This window comes from Ursus maritimus, unplaced genomic scaffold (genome assembly GCF_017311325.1).
Source record: "Ursus maritimus isolate PB19 unplaced genomic scaffold, ASM1731132v1 scaffold_7, whole genome shotgun sequence".
NCBI classification, from domain to species: domain Eukaryota; kingdom Metazoa; phylum Chordata; class Mammalia; order Carnivora; family Ursidae; genus Ursus; species Ursus maritimus.
In genome coordinates, this window is record NW_024426885.1 from 25,670,655 (window position 1) to 25,693,879 (window position 23,225).

The window sequence follows — 23,225 nt, forward strand, 5'->3', positions numbered from 1 at the left end:
TTTTATAAACCCTGTATTGGGACTTAAACGAACACCCATATGATTTTTGCCCCTTTGGGGAATGAAATTACCTTTTCTCGGTGTATTTTTTCAATCCAAGTCTAGTTGACACAATGTTACATAAGTGTCAGGTGTACAACATAGCGATTCCACAATTCCAGATATTACACAATGCTCACCACAAGCATAGTTGCCATCTGCCACCTTATTACGTTGACTTTATTCCCTATACTGTACTTTTCATGCCCATGACTTCATTTTAAGGTACAAACTCTAAGTTTGTACCTTCAACCTCTTCACCAACTTTGCCTGTCTCTGCCCCTACAACCACCAGTTTGTATTATTAGTCTGTTTTTTTAGATTCCACACATAAGTGAATTATATGGTATTTGTCTTTCTCTGCCTGACTTATTTCACTTGGCATAATACCCCGAGTCCATCATGTTGTCCTAAATAGCAAGATCTCATTCTTTCTATGGCTGTGTAATATTCCATTATATAAATATGGAATTGTATATTATTTTGTGTTGTGTATGTGTGTGTATACACACATACATATACACCACCTCTTCTTTACCCATTCATCTATTGATGGACACCTAGGTTGCTTCCATCTTGGCTACTGTAACTAATGTTGCAATAAACATAGGGGTGTGTGTCTCTTTTTCAAATTAGTTTTTGTTTCTGGGGGGTAAATACCCAGCAACGGAATTACTAGATCACATGGTATTTCTGTTTAATTTTCTGAGGAACCGCTATACTGTTTTCCACAGTGGCTGCATCAGTTTGTATTCCCACCAACAGTGGGAGGGTTCCTTTTCTCTACGTCCTCACCAACCTTGTCATTTCTTGTCCTTTTGATTTTAGCCATTCTGACTGGTGTGAGGTGGTATCTCACGATGGTTTTGATTTGCATTTCCCTGATGATGAGTGACCATGAGCATCTTTCCCTGTGTCTGTTGGCCATCTGTATATTTTCTTTGGAGAAATGTCTGTTCAGATCCTCTGCCCATTTTTTACACAGATTATTCTCAATCTATTTTTAAAGTCAGGTTTATTGAGATATAATTTACATTCAGGAAAATTCAACTTTCTCTAGTGTGCAGTTCTGTGAATTCCGACAAATGTATACATGACAATCAAGACTCTCTCATGCTGAAGTTTCTTTGTGCCCCTTTGTAGTAAGTCCCCATGCCCTCGCCCACGAGCTCCTAAACCACCACAGACCTATTCTCCCTCCTTATCCAGAATCCCATGGAATCATACTGTACACATGAAGCAATTCACAGTGTGTTCTGAATTGTATTTAGGAAAGCAACTCCACTAAACTCATTTTTAACCTTTAGCAGTTTCTAGGCAATTCACTTGTTTCCTAAGTACTGTCATTTTATCCTGCAGAAAATTTTTTTCTTCCACCTTTATATTGAAAAACATGGGTTTGAACTGCCCAGCCCACTTCTATGTGGATTTTTTTCAGTAAGTACAGTACTGTAAATATACTTTCTTCCCCTTGCAATCTTAATAACACTGTTTTTTCTCTAGCTTACTTTATTGTAAATACAGTATATAAACAATAAAACATACAAATATCTATTAATTGACTCTTTATGTTATTGATAAAGCTTCCAGTCAATAGTAGGCTATTAGTAGTTAAGTTTTGGGGGAGTCAAAAGTTATACACAGATTTTCAACTGTGCAGGTGTCAAAACCCCAACCCCCAAGTTGTATAAAGGTTCACTGTATTTGTCTATCTTATTTACTTCTGTGGTTGTAGCAAGCATTTCGATTCATTAGGATAGTAAGGACATATGGATCTCTAAATGGGACATTTACTAAGTTACACTCATTTTTCAATCTCGTCTGCTAATAATAATCTTCTCTGATGTCAATTAATTGTCGTTAAATATTAATAGGAAGGTGTTATATTTTAATATTTTTGATAAATTAAATCCATGAAAACAATCCATGTTGGGATATTTTTATAGCTTAGAAGTTTCCAACTATTAAGTATTTAAAAATGTGTGTTTCTATAGCTATCAGTTTCTTGGCAATTGTATAATGGCAAAAACACTCTTATATATTAGTTTTCAAAATACTGTCTCCATAAAATTAGTTCCTTTAAGAAAGCAGTCACTTTCTCATTCATTGTTAAAATGCTATCCTTATCTTGAAGGCACAGATTAATGTAAGTTAAGGAAAGGGCTTTACTGTTTTTCACTTGTTCACTAAACTTGCTTTAATATATTATCTTCAATTTGTGGGTATTCACAAGAATCATGTGATAAACCTAAAATCCACATAACCACACATGCATAAACCAAATAAAGCAAACCGCCATCAACTTTAATTGAGTGATTCCCAGTTTTCCATCAGGTATCTAGGGCAGAGCGCTGATTTCTCGGCCAGATTGCTTGTAGCCATCACTCATTCTGATTGGTCAGTGCCCCAGCCACAGGTGTTTTTGTGTTTTAAGATCACCCCTGCTAAATGACAGGCATGCTGTGTAGATCAGTATGCTTTGTAGACCAAATTAGAGCTCTCACATCAAGTCATATTTTAAATATTAGCAAAAGCTAAGTAAACATACACAGAAATTTTCATTATTTTCTTCCCTCACTTCCAAGGATGGCCTTGTGCATACCTCACATTATCCCACCTTGGAAGCTACTGGTCTGACAATTACGAAATGGCACAGAAAGGCAGATTTTGGTTCAGTACACAGGCCATGTTTAAAGAAGTAGAGCTTTCCAAAATGCCTAGCATCACTAAGTAAAGGATTCCCCCAAATTGGAACCATTCAAGCAGAAGCCAGATGACCAGCTGGATGTTTACTTGCTGGAGATGCAGGGGCAGGAGTAAGACAGACTGGATTCAGTTACTTCCAAGATCCTTTCTTTTGTATTGTGTTAAATACTAGAAATGACAAGTAGCACCCATGTTTCTATTTATAAGGAAAATAACAGATGGTAGAGAGCTAGACTAGTACTCAAAAGACCTACCACCAAACTCAGTAACTTTGGGTAAGTCATGTCATGTCCCTCACTATGTTTTCTCATCTGTAAAACATGGGGCCAGAATTCAGTCACTTTTGAGGCCCCATACAGAGCTAAGATTCTGGGATTCTATGATCCTTTCTTCTTCACCAAATATTCTATGTTGGTTCTTTAGAAAGAACTCTTTAGAAAGAAAATTTTTTTCTTACTTTTTTTTTTTTTTTTTAGTTTTAATTAGAAAAAGAAGTTAATTTTTTCAAATGCATTTTTGGTATCTATTACAGTGATATATGATTTCATGTTTCTTATTAATGTAACGTGTTTTGCAGCTTTTACACCAACTTTGCAATTCTGTAATTATTTTAGCAATTCTTCAAAAACATTCCTCTATTCAATTTTTCTGAGATTTTTATTAGGATTTTTGTATCTATGTTAATGAATAAGAATCTCCTAAGTTTTCTTATGTTATTTTGCTTTTAGTTTTTAAAAATGATAAATAAATCTTTAAAAAAATTTTTTTTAATTTTAAAAATGGGCACCTGGGTGGCTCAGTTGGCTAAGCATCTGCGTTTGGCTCAGGTCATGATCTCAGGGTCCTGGGATTGAGCCCTTTGTCCTGCTCCCTGCTCAGCAGGGAGTCTGCTTCTCCCCCTGCCCGTTCCCCCAACTGACTTACGTGCATGTACTCTCTCTCTCTAATGAATAAATAAAATCTTTTAAAAAAAAATGAAAGTCATAGGTGCACCTGGCTGGCCCAGTGAGTAGAACATGCGACTCTTAACCCTGGGGTTATAAGTTCAAGCCCCATGTCGGGTGTAGTGATTACTTAAAAATAAAATCTTAAAAATAAATAAATAAAAATAAAGATGAAAGCTATATTTACTTCAGCAAATGAACTGGGTATCTTATCATTGTTTTCTATACTTTGGAAGTATATGGAAGTTCTTTGACAATTTGGAAAATTCTCAGGAAAGCTATCACGAGCAAATGACTTTTTTTTTTTTTTTCCAATTTTTTAAGTAAGCTCTAGGCCCAACATGGGGCTCAAACTCACAATCCCAAGATCAAGAGTCACATGTCCTTCTGACTGAACCAGCCAGGTCCCCCGGACATATTCTCTTTTAAATATCAGTTTTGTAATACTGTATCTTCAAAGGAGCAGGACATTTTGATACTAGTAATCAAATTTTTAGAATCAAGCTGACAGATCATGCTTTTAAAATCTGATTTATTTTATATATCTCCATTTCAATTATAAATTTACTAATTTGTACTTTCAGATTGAGTGATACTTAACCAATTCAATTTTTTTTTTAAGATTTTATTTTTAAGTAATCTCCACACCCAGTGTGGGGCTTGAACATACAACCCCAAGATCAAGAGTCACATGCTTCACCAACTGAGCCAGCCAAGTGCCCCAATTCTTTACCAACTTAATCTGTAAGAACCAATTAATGATATCATGTATTTTTTCAAATTTTTATCATTCTTATTCTATTTTGATTTCTTCTCTAAGTTCTTTTTTTTAATAATTTTTTTTATTATATTATGTTAGTCACCATACAGTACATCTCTGGTTTTTGATGTTAGGTTTGATGATTCATTAGTTGCGTATAACACCCAGTGCACCATGCAATACGTGCCCTCCTTACTACCCATCACCGGTCTATCCCATTCCCCCACCCCCCTCCCCTCTGAGGCCCTCAGTTTGTTTCTCAGTTCTAACCACAAATCCCTTAAAAAAGAAAACATTTCCACCCTTTTCCCGACAGAGATTTAAAGTATGATTTTTTTTTTCTTTATAGTACTGCTTAGGTATTATCACATAAGTTTTCTTGCATAGAACTTGAATTTTCACTATTTTGAAAATATTATCCTTCAACATATTCTCTACAACCCAGATGTTATTAAAGAAGTCTTTTTTGTTTCCATATGTTTGATCACCATTTATTTCTACCCAACCCATTGATTTCTACAAGAGATATAGTATCAAATTATGTGTACATTTCTGACTATTCATACATTTCTGGCTACTTTTCTTCCATGGATTTTGGCATTATGTTCTTTAAAATGAGTAAATTTAGTACTACTAGGTTTCATTATTTAATGTAAATTTTATATTTACCATTAAAATTTTGATGGTGAAATTTGTTTTATCAGGTATAATGTAAGCAATCACTGCTACTTTAATATTTGTTCCAGCATGATGAGGAAAACTTAGACCATACCTTTATTTTAATTTTTTGCAAATGTCATGTTAGGTATTTCTTTTCATCTTGTATACTTGGATGATTGAATTTTTGTTTTGTTTTCTAAATTGATGACCCTTTTAAAAAAATTAGTCCTTAGATTTTCTAAGCAGATAATCCTACCATATGATAATAATTTTGTTTCTTTGTTACTAATAGCTACACTTTTTTTCAGAAAACTATAATTCCCTTTGCAACCACTTCTTAAACCTGTGATTATTTATTTATTTATTTATTCATCTGAGAGAAAGAGAGCACAAGCAAGGGAAGCAGCAGGCAGAGACAGAGAGGGAGAAGCAGCGTCCCCACTGAGCAGGGAGCCCGACACGGGGCTCTATCCCAGGACCCTGGGATCATGACCCGTGCCGAAGGCAGACGCTTAACTGACTGAGCCACCCAGGCGCCCCATTAGCTATACTTATTTTTAACTTCTGCATTAGACATGGCCTCCAGCAAAATGCTGAACAGCCACAGTGGTAGTAAGGTCCTCTGATAATGCTTCAAATGTTTTACTCTTTTTTTTTTTTTAAAGATTTTATTTATTTATTCGACAGGATAGAGACAGCCAGCGAGAGAGGGAACACAAGCAGGGGGAGTGGGAGAGGAAGGAGCAGGCTCATAGCGGAGGAGCCCGACGTGGGGCTCGATCCCAGAACGCTGGGATCACGCCCTAAGCCGAAGGCGGACGCTTAACCGCTGTGCCACCCAGGCGCCCCTTCAAATGTTTTACTCTTAACATGACATTTGCTGTCAATTCGTGACCCTTCTTTTTGAAGGTGAATTGAGCTCATTTACATTTAATGATCATAATAAGAGTTTATAAAATAAATGCATAACTGAATTCCTTCATACCTACTTTTTTCTTTTACCTTAAGTTAATCTGTATAGGTATAATGAGGGATAAATACAATGTTAATATGATCAGTTGACTTGATGATATACAATATGAATTAAGTTGGACTCTGATTTGCTTCTGTTCTTTCACTGAAAACACCATTTCTTATGTCAGCTTTCTCCTAATTCTTTAGTGAAGTAAGAAATGAACTAGAACACGATGGAGTCCCATTTAAAATTCAAACAAAGACATTCAAAGGTAATGCCTTTTAGCAAGACGAACTAAATGACCATGGGCAAACAACTGACAACATCAAGTTTTCACCACGGCACAACCACACACTGCGATCGGTCCCGGTCGTCCGACTGCCTTTGCATCTGGCAATAATGTTCTACAAGCGAATCTGCTGACGACTAGCAAAATGGCAAAGTGAATCCAAGGCCAACTAATCGAGAGTCACAACAAAGGAACTAGGAATGCAGGTCAAGGCAGGAGGTTGCAGCTGGCCAGATAGGATACCATTTGCCTAATTTTCATTTAGGAATTTGCTACAATGAATAAAAAAAAATCTCCTCTGAGTTAATAGGAAAGAACAGATATTATGTATCACTATTCTGTGACCATGAAATTTCCTAAATGTATGATTAAAAGAAAAAAAGTCCTTAAAAAGAGTATTATTCCTGTTTTCACAGTAGAAGCCATACTTCTGAATTTAAAACATTATTCAGCATTTGCTTAAGAACCACATTTAGATGATATAGCTTTTGACATATAAAAGGTCTATGGGAAAAACCAAGACCTCTTTAATTTTGCTTTAACATCAAACTAAACAGAGCAATTAAACACTTCGGTAAGAGCATGGGTTAGTCTGCTTCAAGAAGTACTTCCAAAATCCAACCACCTAGCTTCTCTTCAGGAGAAACTGTACACCATCACAAATCTTTTCTAACTTAACTTTTGGAAAAGAAAATGGAAAATCCAACCCATAGGACAGTAGTTGAGTAAAATACTTCCTTCTCAGTGTCAGGCAAAGAAGTGCTTTTCCCTCTTACAAGCTGCTCTATTTCAACAGATGATTCAACTGGTCCTGTAGATCAGAGGACTGCTCAACACTGGAAATTAGAACAGAGAAAAAGTTTATCCAGGATGAGCAATAACAACCTCTCTTTGTACAATTTGTACTTTCATGCATAAACACTGCTGAAGCTAACAAAATTTGTATTGGTCCACTACAGTTCCAGAAGTTTAAACTATGAAAAAAAGGTTTGTAAAGCCAATTAGTGTAACCAATATTGTAAGGGACAGATTTAATTTATTCAAAAAAACAAGACTGCTTAGTGACTTTAGCACATTTATCTAATGAGTATCACCAACACGGAAGGTTTTCTATTCCTTACGATTGGCACCTACACCCTATAATTTTTAGAAAGTCTTCATTAGCAGTGAATTAACTTACTGCATGCCTTTGAAATATACAGTTGACCCTTGAACAACACGGAGGTTACAGGCATGACGCCCCACACAATCAAAATCTGTGTATAACTCTGACTCCCCCAATACTTAACTACTGTTGAACTTCTAGAAGCCTTACTGATAACACAGTCAATTAACACATATTTTGTATGTTACATGTGTTATATACTACACTCAGAATAAGCTAGAGGAAAAAGTGTTATTAAGAAAATCATAAGGAAGAGAAAATACATTTGCAATATATACTGTATTTATTTTTTAAAAATCTGTATATAAGTGGAACTGTGTAGTTCAAACTTGTATTGCTCAAGGGTCAACTGCACTGTTTTCTTTATATCCCCCAATGAGCCACCCCAGAGTGTATGTCAATTTAAGGGCATATGTCAGCTAAAGTTTCACACTGATCTTAGGCCCAGAAGTACAATTCCCTGTAGCCTGCTTCAGTTGGTCCCCCCGACTCCCCTACCTTTAGGGTTACTTACTTCTTCTGAATAGCTTCTTGCCTAAATCAGAAAGGGAAAGAGGAAAATAAAGATAAAAAAATCTCAGAAAACTAGTGCAACTTATGGCTAGATATGTGTAGGCAGAACAAATTTCCAGCTTATGTCACATTCTGTATTTCTGTCCATTCTAGCTTAAGACTGTGCTCTTGAAGCTCTGTCCACTCTCTGAGTGCAGAGTTGCTAAGAAGATAGATTCTAAACCTGAAGAGGTAATGACACTCTATCAGACTGAGAGAGGTGGTACCACAAACAATATGCATGGCTCACATTCAGTCCAGGTATGTGGAATCTAATGGTCACACACCTGATATGCACACACCCCAAGAATGAACATTTGGCTGTTTAAATATCAAGAGTTAAATTCTCAATCATACATTTCCGATAGGTACATAAGTAATATCAACTATATAAAATATAAAGCAAAATTAAATACGATGAAAAGCTAATTATAATTTTATCCAAAATTATAACAAAGGAAGGGTTCTCTGTATTTCAGAATCTCCTGGATCATTTCTATGTAGCTAGGACTGGGTTAAATGGGGGGACTATAGGATACAGGTCACAGTTACACTTGATTCCCTAGTGAAAGCGCAGACCTCCCCAGGAGAGACCTTGGGCACAGGTCGTCAACAAATACTGATTAGGTGTCTACTGGGTGCCGAGCACTGTGCGACTATGGTCCTGGCACGGGCCCTGCCCTCCTGGGGTTTATAATCTCTCCTTCTGAGGAGCCCCCAAATGAACACAGAGAGGCTCACAAAAGGCAGTCCCTGCTCTTGATCTCACCCATACTCCAGCTTCTTCTGCAGTCGCCACCATCTTTTCCAGAAGGAGTGCATTCTCAACTAACCCAACCTTTCCTCCCAACTCCTGCCCTCACAGGAAAGTGTGCTGAAGCACAAAGGCAGGAGGGGGCAGCCTGCGGAATGTGACTTCGCAGCAAGCTGGCGCCGCAGAAGGCATACTCACTGGTATTGCAGGTGTGTTGTTATTATTGCCATTTTCCTTAAACTCTGCATTAAAACAAAACAAAACAAAAAGAGAACATTCCACTTCCTTGTAACCACACAAATTATGTAACTGAAACCCAAATCACAAAAGAAATTGTTTCTTACATCTTCTGAGTGCAAGATGGCATCTTCCTGTAGGACCATGTTTCGAGCTGCCTGACCTAGCAGCTGGAAGACAAAAATAAAGTGGTAATGATCAAAATCTGCAAACTTCCTGTAATCTTCTCTCCGCAGCTGTTATACCACCGCCCTCTCTCCTCCCCTCCCCCCACACAACTACAAATGATCCAGATGTAACAGAGGATAATTTTCTATTTGTTCATGTTGAAAACCCAAATTCAATGTCACCGTGGCGGTGCCGGCATGGGCTCAACATCTGCTCCAAAGGCTACTGTTTGAGAAATCAAGGGCTCCGTAACTGCAGTTAGAAGGCAAGAGGAGATCGACAGAAGTTTCCAGTCTACGGTCACACCCTGCTCCTGGCAGATGTCTAGTCCAACCATATAAGGGGAGTTACTGTACGTCCTACCCACCATCCCTTGAGTCCGAGAGATTCTGACAAAGAGGGAGCCGATGACCTCAAATTCACCAGGAATACCAGCCCTGCTACAGCCCCCAGATAATCTCCCCTGTGGTAGCTGTCGTTTATTTATTTTCATTTTTAAGTTTTAAAATTAATAAACTTTTTATGTGCTTCTAACGTTGAAACAGTAAAATAAGACCTTCCATCCATCTAACGTTGACACAGTAAAATAAGTCCCTTCCCTTCCCCATTCTCTCTCCCGTGTGCATAAATATTTTTTTAGGGGCACCTGGCTGGCTCAGGCCATAGAGTATGTGACTCTTGATCTCAGGGTCAGAGAGTTCAAGCCCCACATTGGGCGTGAAGCTCACTTAATTAAAAATTAAATTAAAAATTAATTAATTAATCAATCTTTCAATTCAATACTTTTTAAATGTATATAATCTGCCCCCCTTACTTAAAATGTAACCTACTACCTGCACTCTTCCACACGCTGCTCTCTCCACTTGACAAGATAGGCTGAAATAGATCTGCAGTAATTTATACTGAATCTGCGTGTTGCTCTTTTATGGCTGCAGAGCACGTGGCTGTACAGATGTCCCTGTAAGATTATTCAGCCAGTCGTCTGCTGTAGACTGGGGGGCTATTTGCAGTCTTTGCTAGTATAAGCAGTGCAACAAAAAACACCTTATATATGCTAGTGTATCTTTGGGATAGACTCATAGACTCATGACTGTGATTGCTGGATGAGAGGGTCTCACTGGGGTTATACCATTTCGCATTCACAGCCACAATGTATCAGAGTACCTGTTCCCTCCTTGCGGCCACCTTTAAGTGGCAAACTCCAAAGTCCTATGGGAGATGGGGACTGATAAACTGATGGCAGAAAGAAAAGGTTCTAACAGAATCTTCCTCATTCAGTCAGTCAGTCAACAAATATTTATTACATGCTGACGGTATGCCAGGAAGAGACATAGGCCCTGTCCTCACAGGGCTCACAATCTGATGTTACATAGAGGACACAGGCACTACAATACCTTGTGGTAGCTGCCGATGGGGGAGCACCAGATGACCGGGCAGCCCGGGGAGTCGGGTGTCTGACCCATTACACAGGGGTGGGTGGTCAGGGAGGGCTCCCAAAAAGAACTGACTTCTAAGCAGAGACCTAAAGGTTGGGCATGATCAGATTTACTGTTTTAGAAGCACGGCAAGTGGAATGGACTGGAGCAGGGACTGAAGGCAGAGAGACTGGCTGGGAGAACACTGCCATAGTCTAGGCAAGCAATGAAAGAGGCCTGAGCCACAGGAGTGGCCGTTAAAAAGCAGGGTGGGGGTGGGTGATCATTTCGAAGATAGAGTCAAGGAGACTCGTGATTCCTGGAATGCAGGAGCTGTTGCAATGCTGGGCCAAGGCCCTTTCTTTGATGACAGATGTAGTCATTGGCATTCTGCATCATTTTCTTGCATAAACCAACCACGCACATCACATATCATCTAAGATGTCTGGGTTGGGTTTCTTTAAAGTGGAACAACATCTTGGGTATTTCCCCCTAGGCTTTTACTAGTGCTTTGCTCATAAGTAACTCAACAGCAATCCTAGCCCCTCGTCTTGAACAGGTACTGTTACTAAGTTGTTATTTGTTAGCTCCTCATCTTCAACAAGATTTTTCAACTTCCTTTTCATAGCAGTACCAACTCTCTTTTTGTTTTCATTCTAGTTCATCATTTTCCATATTATTGCGTTAAATAATGTAGTTAAAATAGCAAGCATAAACACGGGTTTAAGATAAAAAAACAATGGACCCTAAAAAAAAAAAATCCCACACGCAATGGACCGTTTACTCAGCACACAACTCGACTGGAGGCGTGGAGGAGAGAGGAGGAGGCGTGCACAGGAGGAGCGTGGGGGGGTCACATGCATTCATTATGCTGTGGGCACAAGGCTGGCATCTTCCCCACTTGGTCCTCCAGCCACACTGACCTCCTTGCACACCCTGCACACATTCCCATCTCACAGCCTCGGCATTTGCCATTTCTTCTTGGAGCACTCTGCCTCCAGACGTCCGTGGGGCCTGCTCCCTCACTTCATTCAAGTGTCTGCTCCAATGTCCCCTCCCTGGAGGGCCCTTCCCTGACCACCCTATTTAAGGAAAACCCTTTCATCACTCTCTGCTCCCAGCTTAGTTTTTCTTCATGATATTTACTACCACCCGATTTTTTGTTTCATTTATTTGTCTCTTCACTAAAATGTAAGCTTCCTTTTTTTTTTTTAAGATTTTATTTATTTATTTGACAGAGAGAGACAGCAAGAGAGGGAACACAAGCAAGGGGAGTGTGAGAGGGAGAAGCAGGCTTCCCGCCAAGCAGGGAGCCTGATGCGGGGCTCCATCCCAGGACCCTGGGATCATGACCTGAGCCAAAGGCAGACATTTAATGGCTAAGCCACCCAGGCGCCCTAAAATGGAAGCTTTCTAAGTACAGAGACCTAGTTTTGTGTACCGCCCTCTAATACCCACAATAGTTCATGGCACATAGCAGACAATAAATATTTGTTAAATGAATGCCATGGAAGGAGAGCTTTACACATGGAAACTGTCAGCTAATCAAACAAAACAGCCACATGGAGACTGTTGAGAAGAGAAGCAATGTTCTATGGGCTAAGAAGGATTCAAACTAAAAATCAGGCTCCATGTCCACAATGAGACCAAGAGCTTCCTTTCCCTCCGGACCAACCCCAGGGAGGTACCCTGTGACTCTGGGACAATTTGGGTCACACCAATAACAAATCAAAAAGCTAGAGAAGGGGCGCCTGGGTGGCTCAGTCGTTAAGCGTCTGCCTTCGGCTCAGGGCGTGATCCTGGCGTTATGGGATCGAGCCCCACATCGGGCTCCTCCGCTGGGAGCCTACTTCTTCCTCTCCCACTCCCCCTGCTTGTGTTCCCTCTCTTGCTGGCTGTCTCTCTCTCTGTCATATAAACAAATAAAATTAAAAAAAAAAAAAAAAAAAAAAGCTAGAGAAGAGGAAGCCTGAGTGGCTCAGGCTCAGTCAGTTAAGTATCTGCCTTTGGCTCAGGGCATGATCCCAGCAGGGAGCCTGCTTCTCCCTCTGCCTGCAGCTCCCCCTGCTCATGCGTGTTCTCTCTCTCTTTTGACAAATAAATAAATAAAATCTTTTTTTAAAAAAAGAAAAGTTTGGGGTACCTGGGTGGCTCAGCTGGTTAAGCGTCTGCCTTCGGCTCAGGTAGTGATCCTGGGGTCGTGGGACCAAACCCCATGTCGGGCTCCCTGCTCAGCTCAGTCAAGGAACCTTCTTCTCCCTCTCTCCCCCTCAAATAAATAATTTTTTTAAAAAAGCTGGAGAAGAAAGTCTAAGGAATAGAAAGAAGCAGTACCTGCCTGGAGAAGACAATTGCCACTAGACCCCAAAAAACCAGAAGCAGAAGTTGTTGTGTGAAAATAGACTGTAAACACTTAGGACATATTTTTCTCTAGGAGATTCAGCTCACTGAGCTCAGGACACTATCAAGACAATGAAAGGGAAACTCATTTAATGGGAGAAAATATGTGCAAATAATATCTGATAAGAGATTAACATTCAGAATATGTGAAGAACTCTTACAACTCAACAACAAAAAGTCTAATTTGGAAATGGACAATGGACCTTCATAGACATTTCACCAAAGATATACAAATGGCCAATAAGAACAAGAACAATGCTCAACATCACTAGTCTTTGGGGAAATGCAAATCAAAACCACTGGGGGAATACTGGTAGTTTATAACTACCAGGATGGTTATGATTAAAAATGGAAAATGACAAGTGTGGTCCATGATGTGAAGTATCTGGGACGCTGGTGCATTGGTGGCAACGTAAAATGGTACACCCACTGTGCTAAACAGTACAGTGGTTCCTCAAAAAGTTAAACACAGAATTACCGTATGAAGATGACCCAGCAACTGCAATTGCAATTCAACAATTACCCAAAATAACTGAAAGCAGGGTCTCAAATAGGTATTTATATACAAATGTCATATTCACAAAGCTAAAAGGTGGAAACAATACAAATCTCCATCACCAAATGAAAGGATAAACAAAATGTGATATATATATATACACACACACACACACACACACACACACACAATGGAATATTATTCAATCTTAAAAAGGAATAAAGTATAGTACCGCTATATGCTACAGAAAAACAAAGACAAAGAAAGAAAACCAATAAGACACTCCAAATGATCTAAAATCTAGTAAAGGAAATGGCAAAAACACATAAGTAACTACAGAAAAAGTCAATGTGGTATGTGATAAGTATCATCTAAGAGATCCAATAAAAAGACAAAAGTCAGAGAACTAAGAGATGATGTGTCAACCCTTCCAGAAAGCTGGAATGATTTCAGTTTAACTCAATCCACACCATTTACTGAACACCCAATCTCAATCTACTATGCAAGAATCTCATGTGAAAAACACACAGGAGGAACAGAAAGGAGCAAGTGACATTAGGGCAGTCAGTGGTGACACCGTGGCTCTGGGGCCACTAAACCAGCTAGTATCACATGAGAGGTGGTGCTCAAGATTATGAGCCTAGAACCAGTCTGCCTAGGTTTGAATCCTAGTTCTACCCCTTCCTCGCTACATTGTAACCTTGGACAAATTAAATTCCTCTTTGTATCCTCTATGTAAGAAAGGTAGCTCCTCTGTTAGTGAGTGCAAAGATTTAACAAATTAAGCTACATAAAACGCAGCAGTGTCCAGCGCATAGTAGATGCTCATTAAAAGTAAGTTTATTATAATGAATATGGATGTTCAGTACCTACTGGTGGTTAACTATGAACACTATTTTTTAAAATTTATATATTTATACTTTGTTTCTCCTCCAAAAAGACCGAAGGCAATTTATACCACATTATATGCATGTGTGTGCATATACACACATACACATTTTTCTGAAAAATAGAAACAGAATCTAAAAGTCATTAAAAGGAGAAGGAAGTAATTGTGTCTACCACTAAAACTGATGTAAGAACTTTTGCACAACCAAGGCAAAAACTGAAACACTTACATTTGCGTAATTCTTTTTTTTTTTTTTTTAAGATTTTATTTACTTATTTGTCAGAGAGAGTGTGCACCCACAGGCAGGAGGAGCAGCCTGAGCAAGGAGTCCGACAGAGGACTCGATCCCAGGACCCCAGGATCATGACCTGAGTGGAAGGCAGACGGTTAACTGACTGAGCCACCCAGGCGTCCCTCATTTACATAATTCTTATTTGGCAAAAGGCAACGTAACAATTCCTCAAAAAGAGAGAAACTTTCCTCTAATACTGAATCCTAAAATCAGTATATCATGTGTGACCTCACACAAAACATACTTGGGATCACCAAATCAGTGACTTCAACAATAGTGTTATGGTAAATGCAAACACCTTCTTCATACGGTTATCTCTTGTAGTCACTATCATGACAAGCTAAAAACATACAATGCAAGGTGATTCTGTAAAGACAATTCTACTGGATCCTAAACTAATATGAACAAAGCTGCCATGAATATTCATATACAAGTCCAAAAGCTTGTGGCCATATTATGCTTGCTACTGCAATTACATAATTTAATGAAACAATATAAAGACTGATTAAATACGAGTTCAAAGAGAGAAAGAATTGCTATTATTATGAAAACTAAGTTGAAAATAAGCAATACTTATTTGTTGAAGATGAGCAACTAAGTCACACTGCTATTAATTATGAGCAAGATAATGATAAAAGTCTACAGAAGAAATTCACAAAGATCTAAAAAGACTTTGTATTCAGATTGTTTCACAGGTGTATTCAAGGTGTTGTTCCACTTTAAAGAAACCAAAACAGGAACTCTTAGGTAATACGTTACGTGTGTCGTCGGCTCATGCAACAAAATGAGAGGCATGCTACTTCTCTTGGATAAAAACCTAGGAGTGGAATGGCTCAGTCATCGGAACCATTTTGTTTGTCCATTCACTTGGAAACGAACATTTAGGTTTTTTCCAGTTTGATGCTATCACGGATAATGGGGCTATACACATGTACAAGTCTTTGTATGGACATATATTTTCATTTCTCGTGGGTGAATATCTAAAAGTACAATAAATACGACTATTTTGGAGACAAGCTGTACATATATAAAACTTTCTGGTGTGAAAAGCCATCATATAACTCCATTCATGGAACCAGCTAGAGAATGAAGGGGAAATGGGGGCAAAGGAGAAAGCTAATCTAAGAAACAGGAAAACCAAGATGTGGCCAGAAAGACAAATCAGAAAAGAACAAATCCATTGACGAGGCACAAAAGTGTGAAAGGAATCTGGGATGTTGAGGGCAAAACAATGCGGAATTTGGGGGCCAGAAAGGGAGGGATCTTCTTTAGAGACAACCCCGTGAAACAAATTCGAACTGGCTAGGACCACTACCTTATCCGCTGTCCTGCGGCAATCTCTAGAGCACAGATTCCCACCATCCCTACAACGCAAATCCCCCCGAGACTACACATCCCAGAATGCAACACGCGCCCTTCGCGAACGAGCTCAACCCTCAGAGAGCAGTTCACAGCCTACAATTCCCAGGAGGTAATGCGATCCCCTTCCCACAGCTATGGAAGACTCGGGGCCCGGGATATCGGGCCATAAGTCCACTCCCAGCTCACCTCGGAGCTCCGGGAGCCTTTCAACACCTGCTTGGTGAGCGCGATCACGTCCGTACCACAGGTGTTCACCTTCTCTGTGAGGAGCCCCTTCACGGACTGACCGAATCGCGCTTGCGAATCTGGCGTCCCAGTCGCCATCACCTCAACCACTGAACGGCTCAGCCTGGGCAACGGCGAGTCGCTGGGGCCAAAAGGCGTCAGGGCGGAAGGAAGCGAGGTGGTGTCTCTCTACCGTGGGAAAAGGAAGGGACGCATGCGCCCAGCGGAGGTTGACCTTAACTAACTTTAAATTAATTTAAAATATTCAGTTGAGGGGCGCCTGGATAGCTCAGTCGGTTAAGCGGCTGCCTTCAGCTCAGGTCATGATCTCAGCGTCCTGGGATTGAGCCCCACGTGGGGCTCCCTGCTCAGCGGAGAGCTTGCCTCTCTCTCTCCATCTGCCTGCCGCTCTGCCTAATTGCGCGTTCTTTCTCTCAAATGAATAAATAAAATAAAATAAATTCCATTGATATCCTGAGGAAGATGGGGCCCAGGCAGACATCTCTGGAGGGGACGGAGGACAATTTCAGTAAATCCATGGGTTAGAATCAGTAGGCCTGGATTATACTCCTACTTCTCCCATTTAGTTGTGTGACTGCAAATTACTCAAGATTTGCGTCTTGTATTCATCAGTAAGAAGTAACAATGTTCAAGTCTCCAAAGGGTTATGAGAATAAATTAAGACCATTCAGTTCAATTTTAATAAAATTTCATTTAGTAAATATCAAACTGTGCTAGGCTGAGGGTAGAGAAAGAAAAGGTACAGTCCTTGTCTCTGAGGAGTTCCCAGACCATGTGATGAGCCCTGTAAACAGCTAATAAATGGAGGAAATGCTCAACATCATTAGTAGTTTTTTATGGTAAATGATCTCTTTTTTCTATTAAAAGCAAACTGGTCATCACCTTGGAAATGAGTTAATACCTGAAATAAACTGTCAAACCATTTCCCAAAGTTTTTACCATTTTATGTTCCCAATAGCAGTGTGGGAGACTCCAGTAGCTCCACACCCACAAATTTAGGAGAAGATTGCTATGTAGCCATAGTAACAAGTAGCCCCTGTGGTAGACAGACTGGCTACTGACAGGTAGCTCCCATGATCCCCATCTTGTGGTGTTCATGTGCTTGTGTGATCCCCTTCTCTTACATGTGGGCAGGACCCATGTCTTGCTTTTAACCAATAGAAGATGCACAGGTAATGGGAGATACATGATTGTGTGTGCATGATTATGTGATTACAAAGACCATAAGACCCATCTTGCTGAAGTCTCTTTCCCCTTCGCTGGTGGTGAGGAAGCAAGCAGCCATGTTGGAGAACTCCACATGGCAAGGAACTGCTTCTAGTCACTGAGAAATGAGCCTCCAGCTGAAAGCCAGCAATAAATAAATAAATTAATTAAATAAATAAAAACGAAGCACTCAATCTAACAGCCTAAAGGAACTGAATACTATAACAATCTGGAAAGTGGAGAAATAGATCCTTACCCAGTTGAGCCTCCAGATGAGAACCCAGCCCTGGTTCACACCTCGATTGCAGCAGCCTTGTGAGCCCCTAAGTAGATGGCCCAGAAAAACTGTACTTGGATTCCTGACCCACAGGAACTATAAGATAATAAATAAATGTGTGTTGTTTTAAGCCACTGTTTGTGGTAATGTTGTTATACAGAAATAGAAGGCTAATATACCACCAGAACTTGTTTGAAATCTGTTCAATCAGTTAATGACAACTAACCTCAGTTAATCCCTTTTGCAAATCAAGTAATCAGAGTCACTTCTGAAAGTCATCCAGGAAACAAATCATGCCAATAATTACCCCTGAGTGCCAATCAATCAACAATAGTCTCACCCAATAACACTTCTATAGATCAAATCAACCTTCTTACATCCATCAATCCCTGAAGTCTATGCTTCCCCAAAACTCTATTATGATCAGCAGTCTACTCTGCTAAGAGAGACTGCCTGCTCTCCTTTATTATAATAAACAAATTCAGTTTTGTCTTTCTATGTCATATATTGAGCTATAGTCTTATCATTTTGGATAATTCTAGAGGTTCCAGCAAGATCATTTTGAAGACCCTCACTTGGCAGCATTCCAGGGACCCTCAGTTCAACAGGTGCACTTACTCGACATGTATAAGATCACTAGGCCTGGATCTTTGTATTAAGTAATTAGACCTTTGGGTCTGGAGATGCACCATTTGGTTATAAGATCTAGTTCTTTGTATAAGGTTATAAGACCTTTGGTTTGGTGGTATATTGCTTGATAAATATTTTTGCCATTAATATGATAATTCTGCTGCTGCCTTGCTTTTGCTGTTGTTGTTTATCTCTATGTACAAAGCTATGTCACAAGGGATTTTGCTTTTTCCAGGATTATCTTGTTTCTTTTGAATGTATAAGGGAGTATTCTACAGAGAATGGATGGAATCACAGGCACAATAGTCTCCAACCCAACCTAAGCTGACCTTTGAGGGTTAATGGTTGAGGTCTATTAGACTGGAGACTGGCTGATATTATCACATCCCTTTTGCTAACTGAAACCACCCAATCTTTTTCCAATAACTGATTAACTAATTATGAATTATCGTTACTCTCTCTCTCTCTCATATTATCATCTACTGGCATAACTTTCTTAATTCAGAAACTCTATAATCTTTACCCAGTGAAGGAGGATCCTAGATTGTGTTTCTATAATTCAAGAAGTGTCCATGGCCAGAAAAGGACATGCTAATACTAAATATTGATCTAATGTCATTTGTTGATTGACGCCTTAGTAAATACAAAAATGACAGCACCAGGTCTGATACAGGTAGTCTAGTAACTCTTGTAAAATCCAATTCCTTACCAGAAGTCAAATTGTCTAAATGGTTAAACTATGGCTCTTTCTAGGGCATATCAAATTACTCAAATAAAAGGGTAGATATGTAACCTAATAGCTGCCATGCCTTTAAAAGAATGAACTTCTTTAAAATGCTATTATAAAAGTTTTTTTTTAACTTCTTCAGAAAGGGCGCCCGGGTGGCTCAGTCGGTTAAGTGTCTGCCTTTGGCTCAGGTCATGATGCCAGGGTCCTGGGATGGTGCCCCACATAGGGCTCCCTGCTCAGCAGGGAGTCTGCTTCTCCCTCTGCCCCTCCCCCTGCTCATGCTCTCTCACTCTCTCAAATAAATAAATAAAATCTTTTTAAAGAAATAAACTTCCTCAGAAAACTTTTTTTACTTTTTTAAAAAAGATTCTATTTATTTATTTGACAGAGAGAGCACAAGCAAGGGGAGGGGCAGGCAGAGGGAAAGGGAGAAGCAGGCTCCCTGCTGAGCAGGGATCCCAGGACCCTGGGATCATGACCAGAGCCGAAGGCAGACACTTAACCACCTGAGCCACCTAGGCGCCATCAGAAAACTTTTTTAAAGTTTTTGACAAATGTGAATTACTTGATGCCTTGATATTACCTAAATTAATTGCTGGTCCTAAAGGTGGAAGGTCACAGTATTACACTATAGAAGCAATAATCCTGCAAACATATGTTAAAGATAATCATGTTAAACAGGCTGCTGTGATTAAAAGTTTATATACAAGAACCTCATATAAGACAATAAAAATAATAACAAATTCATGGAGAGGTTAAAGGATTCAAACATAAATACACAAAATCTAGGGGCACCTTAGTGGCTCAGTCAGTTAAGCATCTGACTCGTGATTGCAGTTCAGGTCATAATCTCAGGCTAATGGGATCGAGTTTCATGTCAGGCGCGGTGCTGTGTGTGGAGCCTGCTTAAGATTCTCTCTCTCTCCCTTTCTCTCTGCCCCCTGCCCCTGGCTCACACTCACTTGCTCTTTCCCTATTTTTCTTAAAAGACTCTATTTGAGAGAGAGAGCAAGTCCGAGCTGGGGAGAGAGAGAGAAGGGCAGAGGGAGAGGGAGAAGCACGCTCCCCACCACGCAGGAAGCCCGATGGGGGGCTCAATCCCAGGACCCTGGGATCATGACCTGAGCCGAAGGCAGACTTTTAACCAACTGAGCCACCCAGCCCCCTCTCTCTCTCTTTAAAAAAAAAATTAAAGTAATTTAAATTTTATTTATAATTAAATAAATAAGTACACAGAACCTGCCCACCAAATTCTGAAAAGAACCACGAGGAATGATTGACTTTAAGACCTACAAAGGTAAGGTCTTTCATTCTTTTAAAATTTTATTTATTTATTTATTTGACAGAGAGAGAGACAGCCAGCGAGAGAGGGAACACAAGCAGGGGGAGTGGGAGAGGAAGAAGCAGGCTCATAGCGGAGGAGTCTGATGTGGGGCTCGATCCCATAACGCCGGGATCACGCCCTGAGCCGAAGGCAGACGCTTAACCGCTGTGCCACACAGGCGCCCCATTGCCTCTATAGTTTTGAGTTTTCCAGAATGTCATAGAGTTAGAATCAAACCTTTACAAACTTTTGCAGAATTATTTAGTTACAGATGAGGCATGGACTGGCCATATCCTCTGTTAGCCTAGAAAGAGTTTTCAATCAGTGTTCTATATCATGGCCAGTTTGTGCCTACTGGAATGAGGCGCTTCATGGAGAATTTAATCTAGTGTCCATTTGAGGTTTTTTTTCTGGTGCTGTCTGGTGATGATGCTGGCTTTGAAAGATCTTACCTGGGGTTCCTGGGTGGCTCAGTCGTTAAGCGTCTGTCTTCGGCTCAGGGCGTGATCCCTGCGTTCTGGGATAGAGCCCCACATCAGGCTCCTCTGCTGGGAGCCTGCTTCTTCCTCTCCCACTCCCCCTGCTTGTGTTCCCTCTCTCGCTGGCTGTCTCTCTCTCTGTCGAATAAAATAAAAATAAAATCTTTTAAAAAAACAAAACAAAACTATAGAGGCAGTAAGAAGATTAGCGGTTGCCAGGGGTCGGGGGAGTGAGATGAACAGGTGGAGCATAGATTTTTAGGGGAGTGAAACTATTCTAATGATATGATAATGATGGATAAATGTCATTATACATTTGTCCAAACCCGTGGAGTATACGCCACCAAGAGTGAGCCCTAATGTAAACTGTGGATTTGCAGTGATAACGATGTGTCAGCATAGGTTCATCAGTTGTAATGAAGGTACCACTTTGGTGGGGAAGTCTATGTGGTGGGGGGCAGGGAGTATATGGGAACTCTCTGTACCTTCCCCTCGACTTTGAACTGTTCTAAAAAAAAATAGAGTTTCAATTTAAAAAATTGTAAACGTGATGAATTGTAAAAAACTGAAAAGTTGTAAAGGACTGAAACCGTGCCTAAAGGCTATTTTGAACATCTCCAAATGGATTTTGTAAATTAACGTCTTCTATATGTACTGGTAAGAGTCAATTTATTTTCTGAATGAGTTGAAGCATTTCCATGTTGAAAAGTCACAAGTACAGTAGCTAATATTCTATTATACTTTGTATCTTGTACCTAATTTCTCCCTCTGTTTTCTACATTCCAACTGATTGATCCAGTGATAAAGTGACACAGTTAACTGAAACAATTATTCATTAATTTAAATTGTGCAAGACTTGGCCTTTACTCAAAAGTCTTTCCGTCTTCGTCACTCCCCAGTCCTCTGGAAAAACACAACATTTTAATAGAACTGAAAAGTTGACATGCAATAGAGACCCTAAATTGAGGTCGCTGGATAACTTTTGAAGCAGGTAGTTCAAAGACCTCAGAAGAAGCTGAAAACCACGTAGAGTAGACAGCTACCGCCCCAAACCCTTGGAACACAGCCCCTCCACGTGCCACTCTCTTCATAGTCTTGTTTTCATACTTTAAAAAAACTAATGTCAGGGTGGTTTTTCTTTTCCTTTTTAAAAAAGGATATATATATTTGACAGAGCGAGAGAGCGAGCACACAAGCAGGGGGAGTAGGAGAGGGAAAAGTAGACTCCCTGCTGAGCAGGGAGCCTGCTGTGGGATTCAGTCCCAGGACCCTAGGATCACAAACTGAGCCGAAGGCAGATGCCAACCGACTGAGCCACCCTGGTGCCCCTAATGTCAGGTTCTATATTTATGACTTAGCATGTCTCTGTTACTAGTAATAATAACTTGATTGAGTCTAGGCTTTTCTACAGACAATCATCACACTAACATTACAATTTATTTTCCCCAAGCTATCGCTAGTACAGTCAATTTGAAAAACAATATACCAATAATGGTACCCTTCCTAAAGTCCTAAAGAAGAAGTGCAAGATACAGCAACAAATATTGCTATATTATCACAACACCCAGAGATGCTATACTTCAGCTCCACCAAGGTGGATATGTTTCTTGGGTAGCTTCTGAGTTCTGTTTCATATGTTGCAATTAGATTCGTTAGTGCCACACCAGACAGGAGGTTAAATATTCTGCAGGGCTATTCCAAGGATATGATTCCCCCACACCCTCAATAGACTGTATCTCTTTACAGAGTGCGAAAGAGTAAAGTCATTTCTGTGAAGAGGCTCTTCTTTCTCCCTTACTCAAAATTTCCTCTGTTAATAACATTTTGCCTTCCTGTGGTATATTTGTTACAATTGATGAACCAATGTTGATGCATTATTATTAAACAAAGCTCATACTTTCCATTGGGGTTCGCTTTTTGTGTTGTTTGGGTTTTATAGCTTCTGATAGATGCAAAATATCATGTATCACCATTACAGTATCATACGGAATAGTTTTACTGCCCTAAAAACCCCCTGTACTCCGCCTATTCATCCCTCCTCCCTCCTCCAGTTCCCCTGGCAATTACTGATATTTTTACTGTCTCTCTAGTTTGCTTTTCTGAAATTGTCAATTAGTTGGAATCATACAGTATGTAGCCTTTTCAGACTAGGTTCTCTAAATAAACAGTGTGTATTTAAACTTCCCCATGTCTTTTGTGGTTTGATAGCACATTTCTTTTTATCACTGAATAATGTTCCTTTGTATGGGT

The 23,225-nt window shown here is 39.9% G+C and overlaps 1 protein-coding gene across 2 annotated transcripts; it reads right to left on the reverse strand.

Moving 5' to 3' along the window:
* Positions 1 to 6,863: 6,863 nt before the first annotated feature.
* On the reverse strand, positions 6,864 to 16,477 carry BORCS7 (BLOC-1 related complex subunit 7). Of its 2 annotated transcripts, none has more exons than XM_008711375.2 (5): positions 16,270 to 16,477; positions 9,169 to 9,231; positions 9,023 to 9,066; positions 8,017 to 8,053; positions 6,864 to 7,189 (listed from the first exon to the last, which is right to left on the reverse strand). In XM_008711375.2, exons 1-4 carry the CDS (start codon positions 16,405 to 16,407, stop codon positions 8,029 to 8,031), a joined length of 270 nt encoding a protein of 89 aa, XP_008709597.1. In that variant the 5' UTR covers positions 16,408 to 16,477; the 3' UTR covers positions 6,864 to 7,189; positions 8,017 to 8,028. The 2 variants fall into 2 exon arrangements, with proteins under 2 accessions (XP_008709597.1, XP_008709529.1); XM_008711307.2 differs by having other exon boundaries at positions 8,033 to 8,053; positions 16,270 to 16,468.
* Positions 16,478 to 23,225: the final 6,748 nt, after the last annotated feature.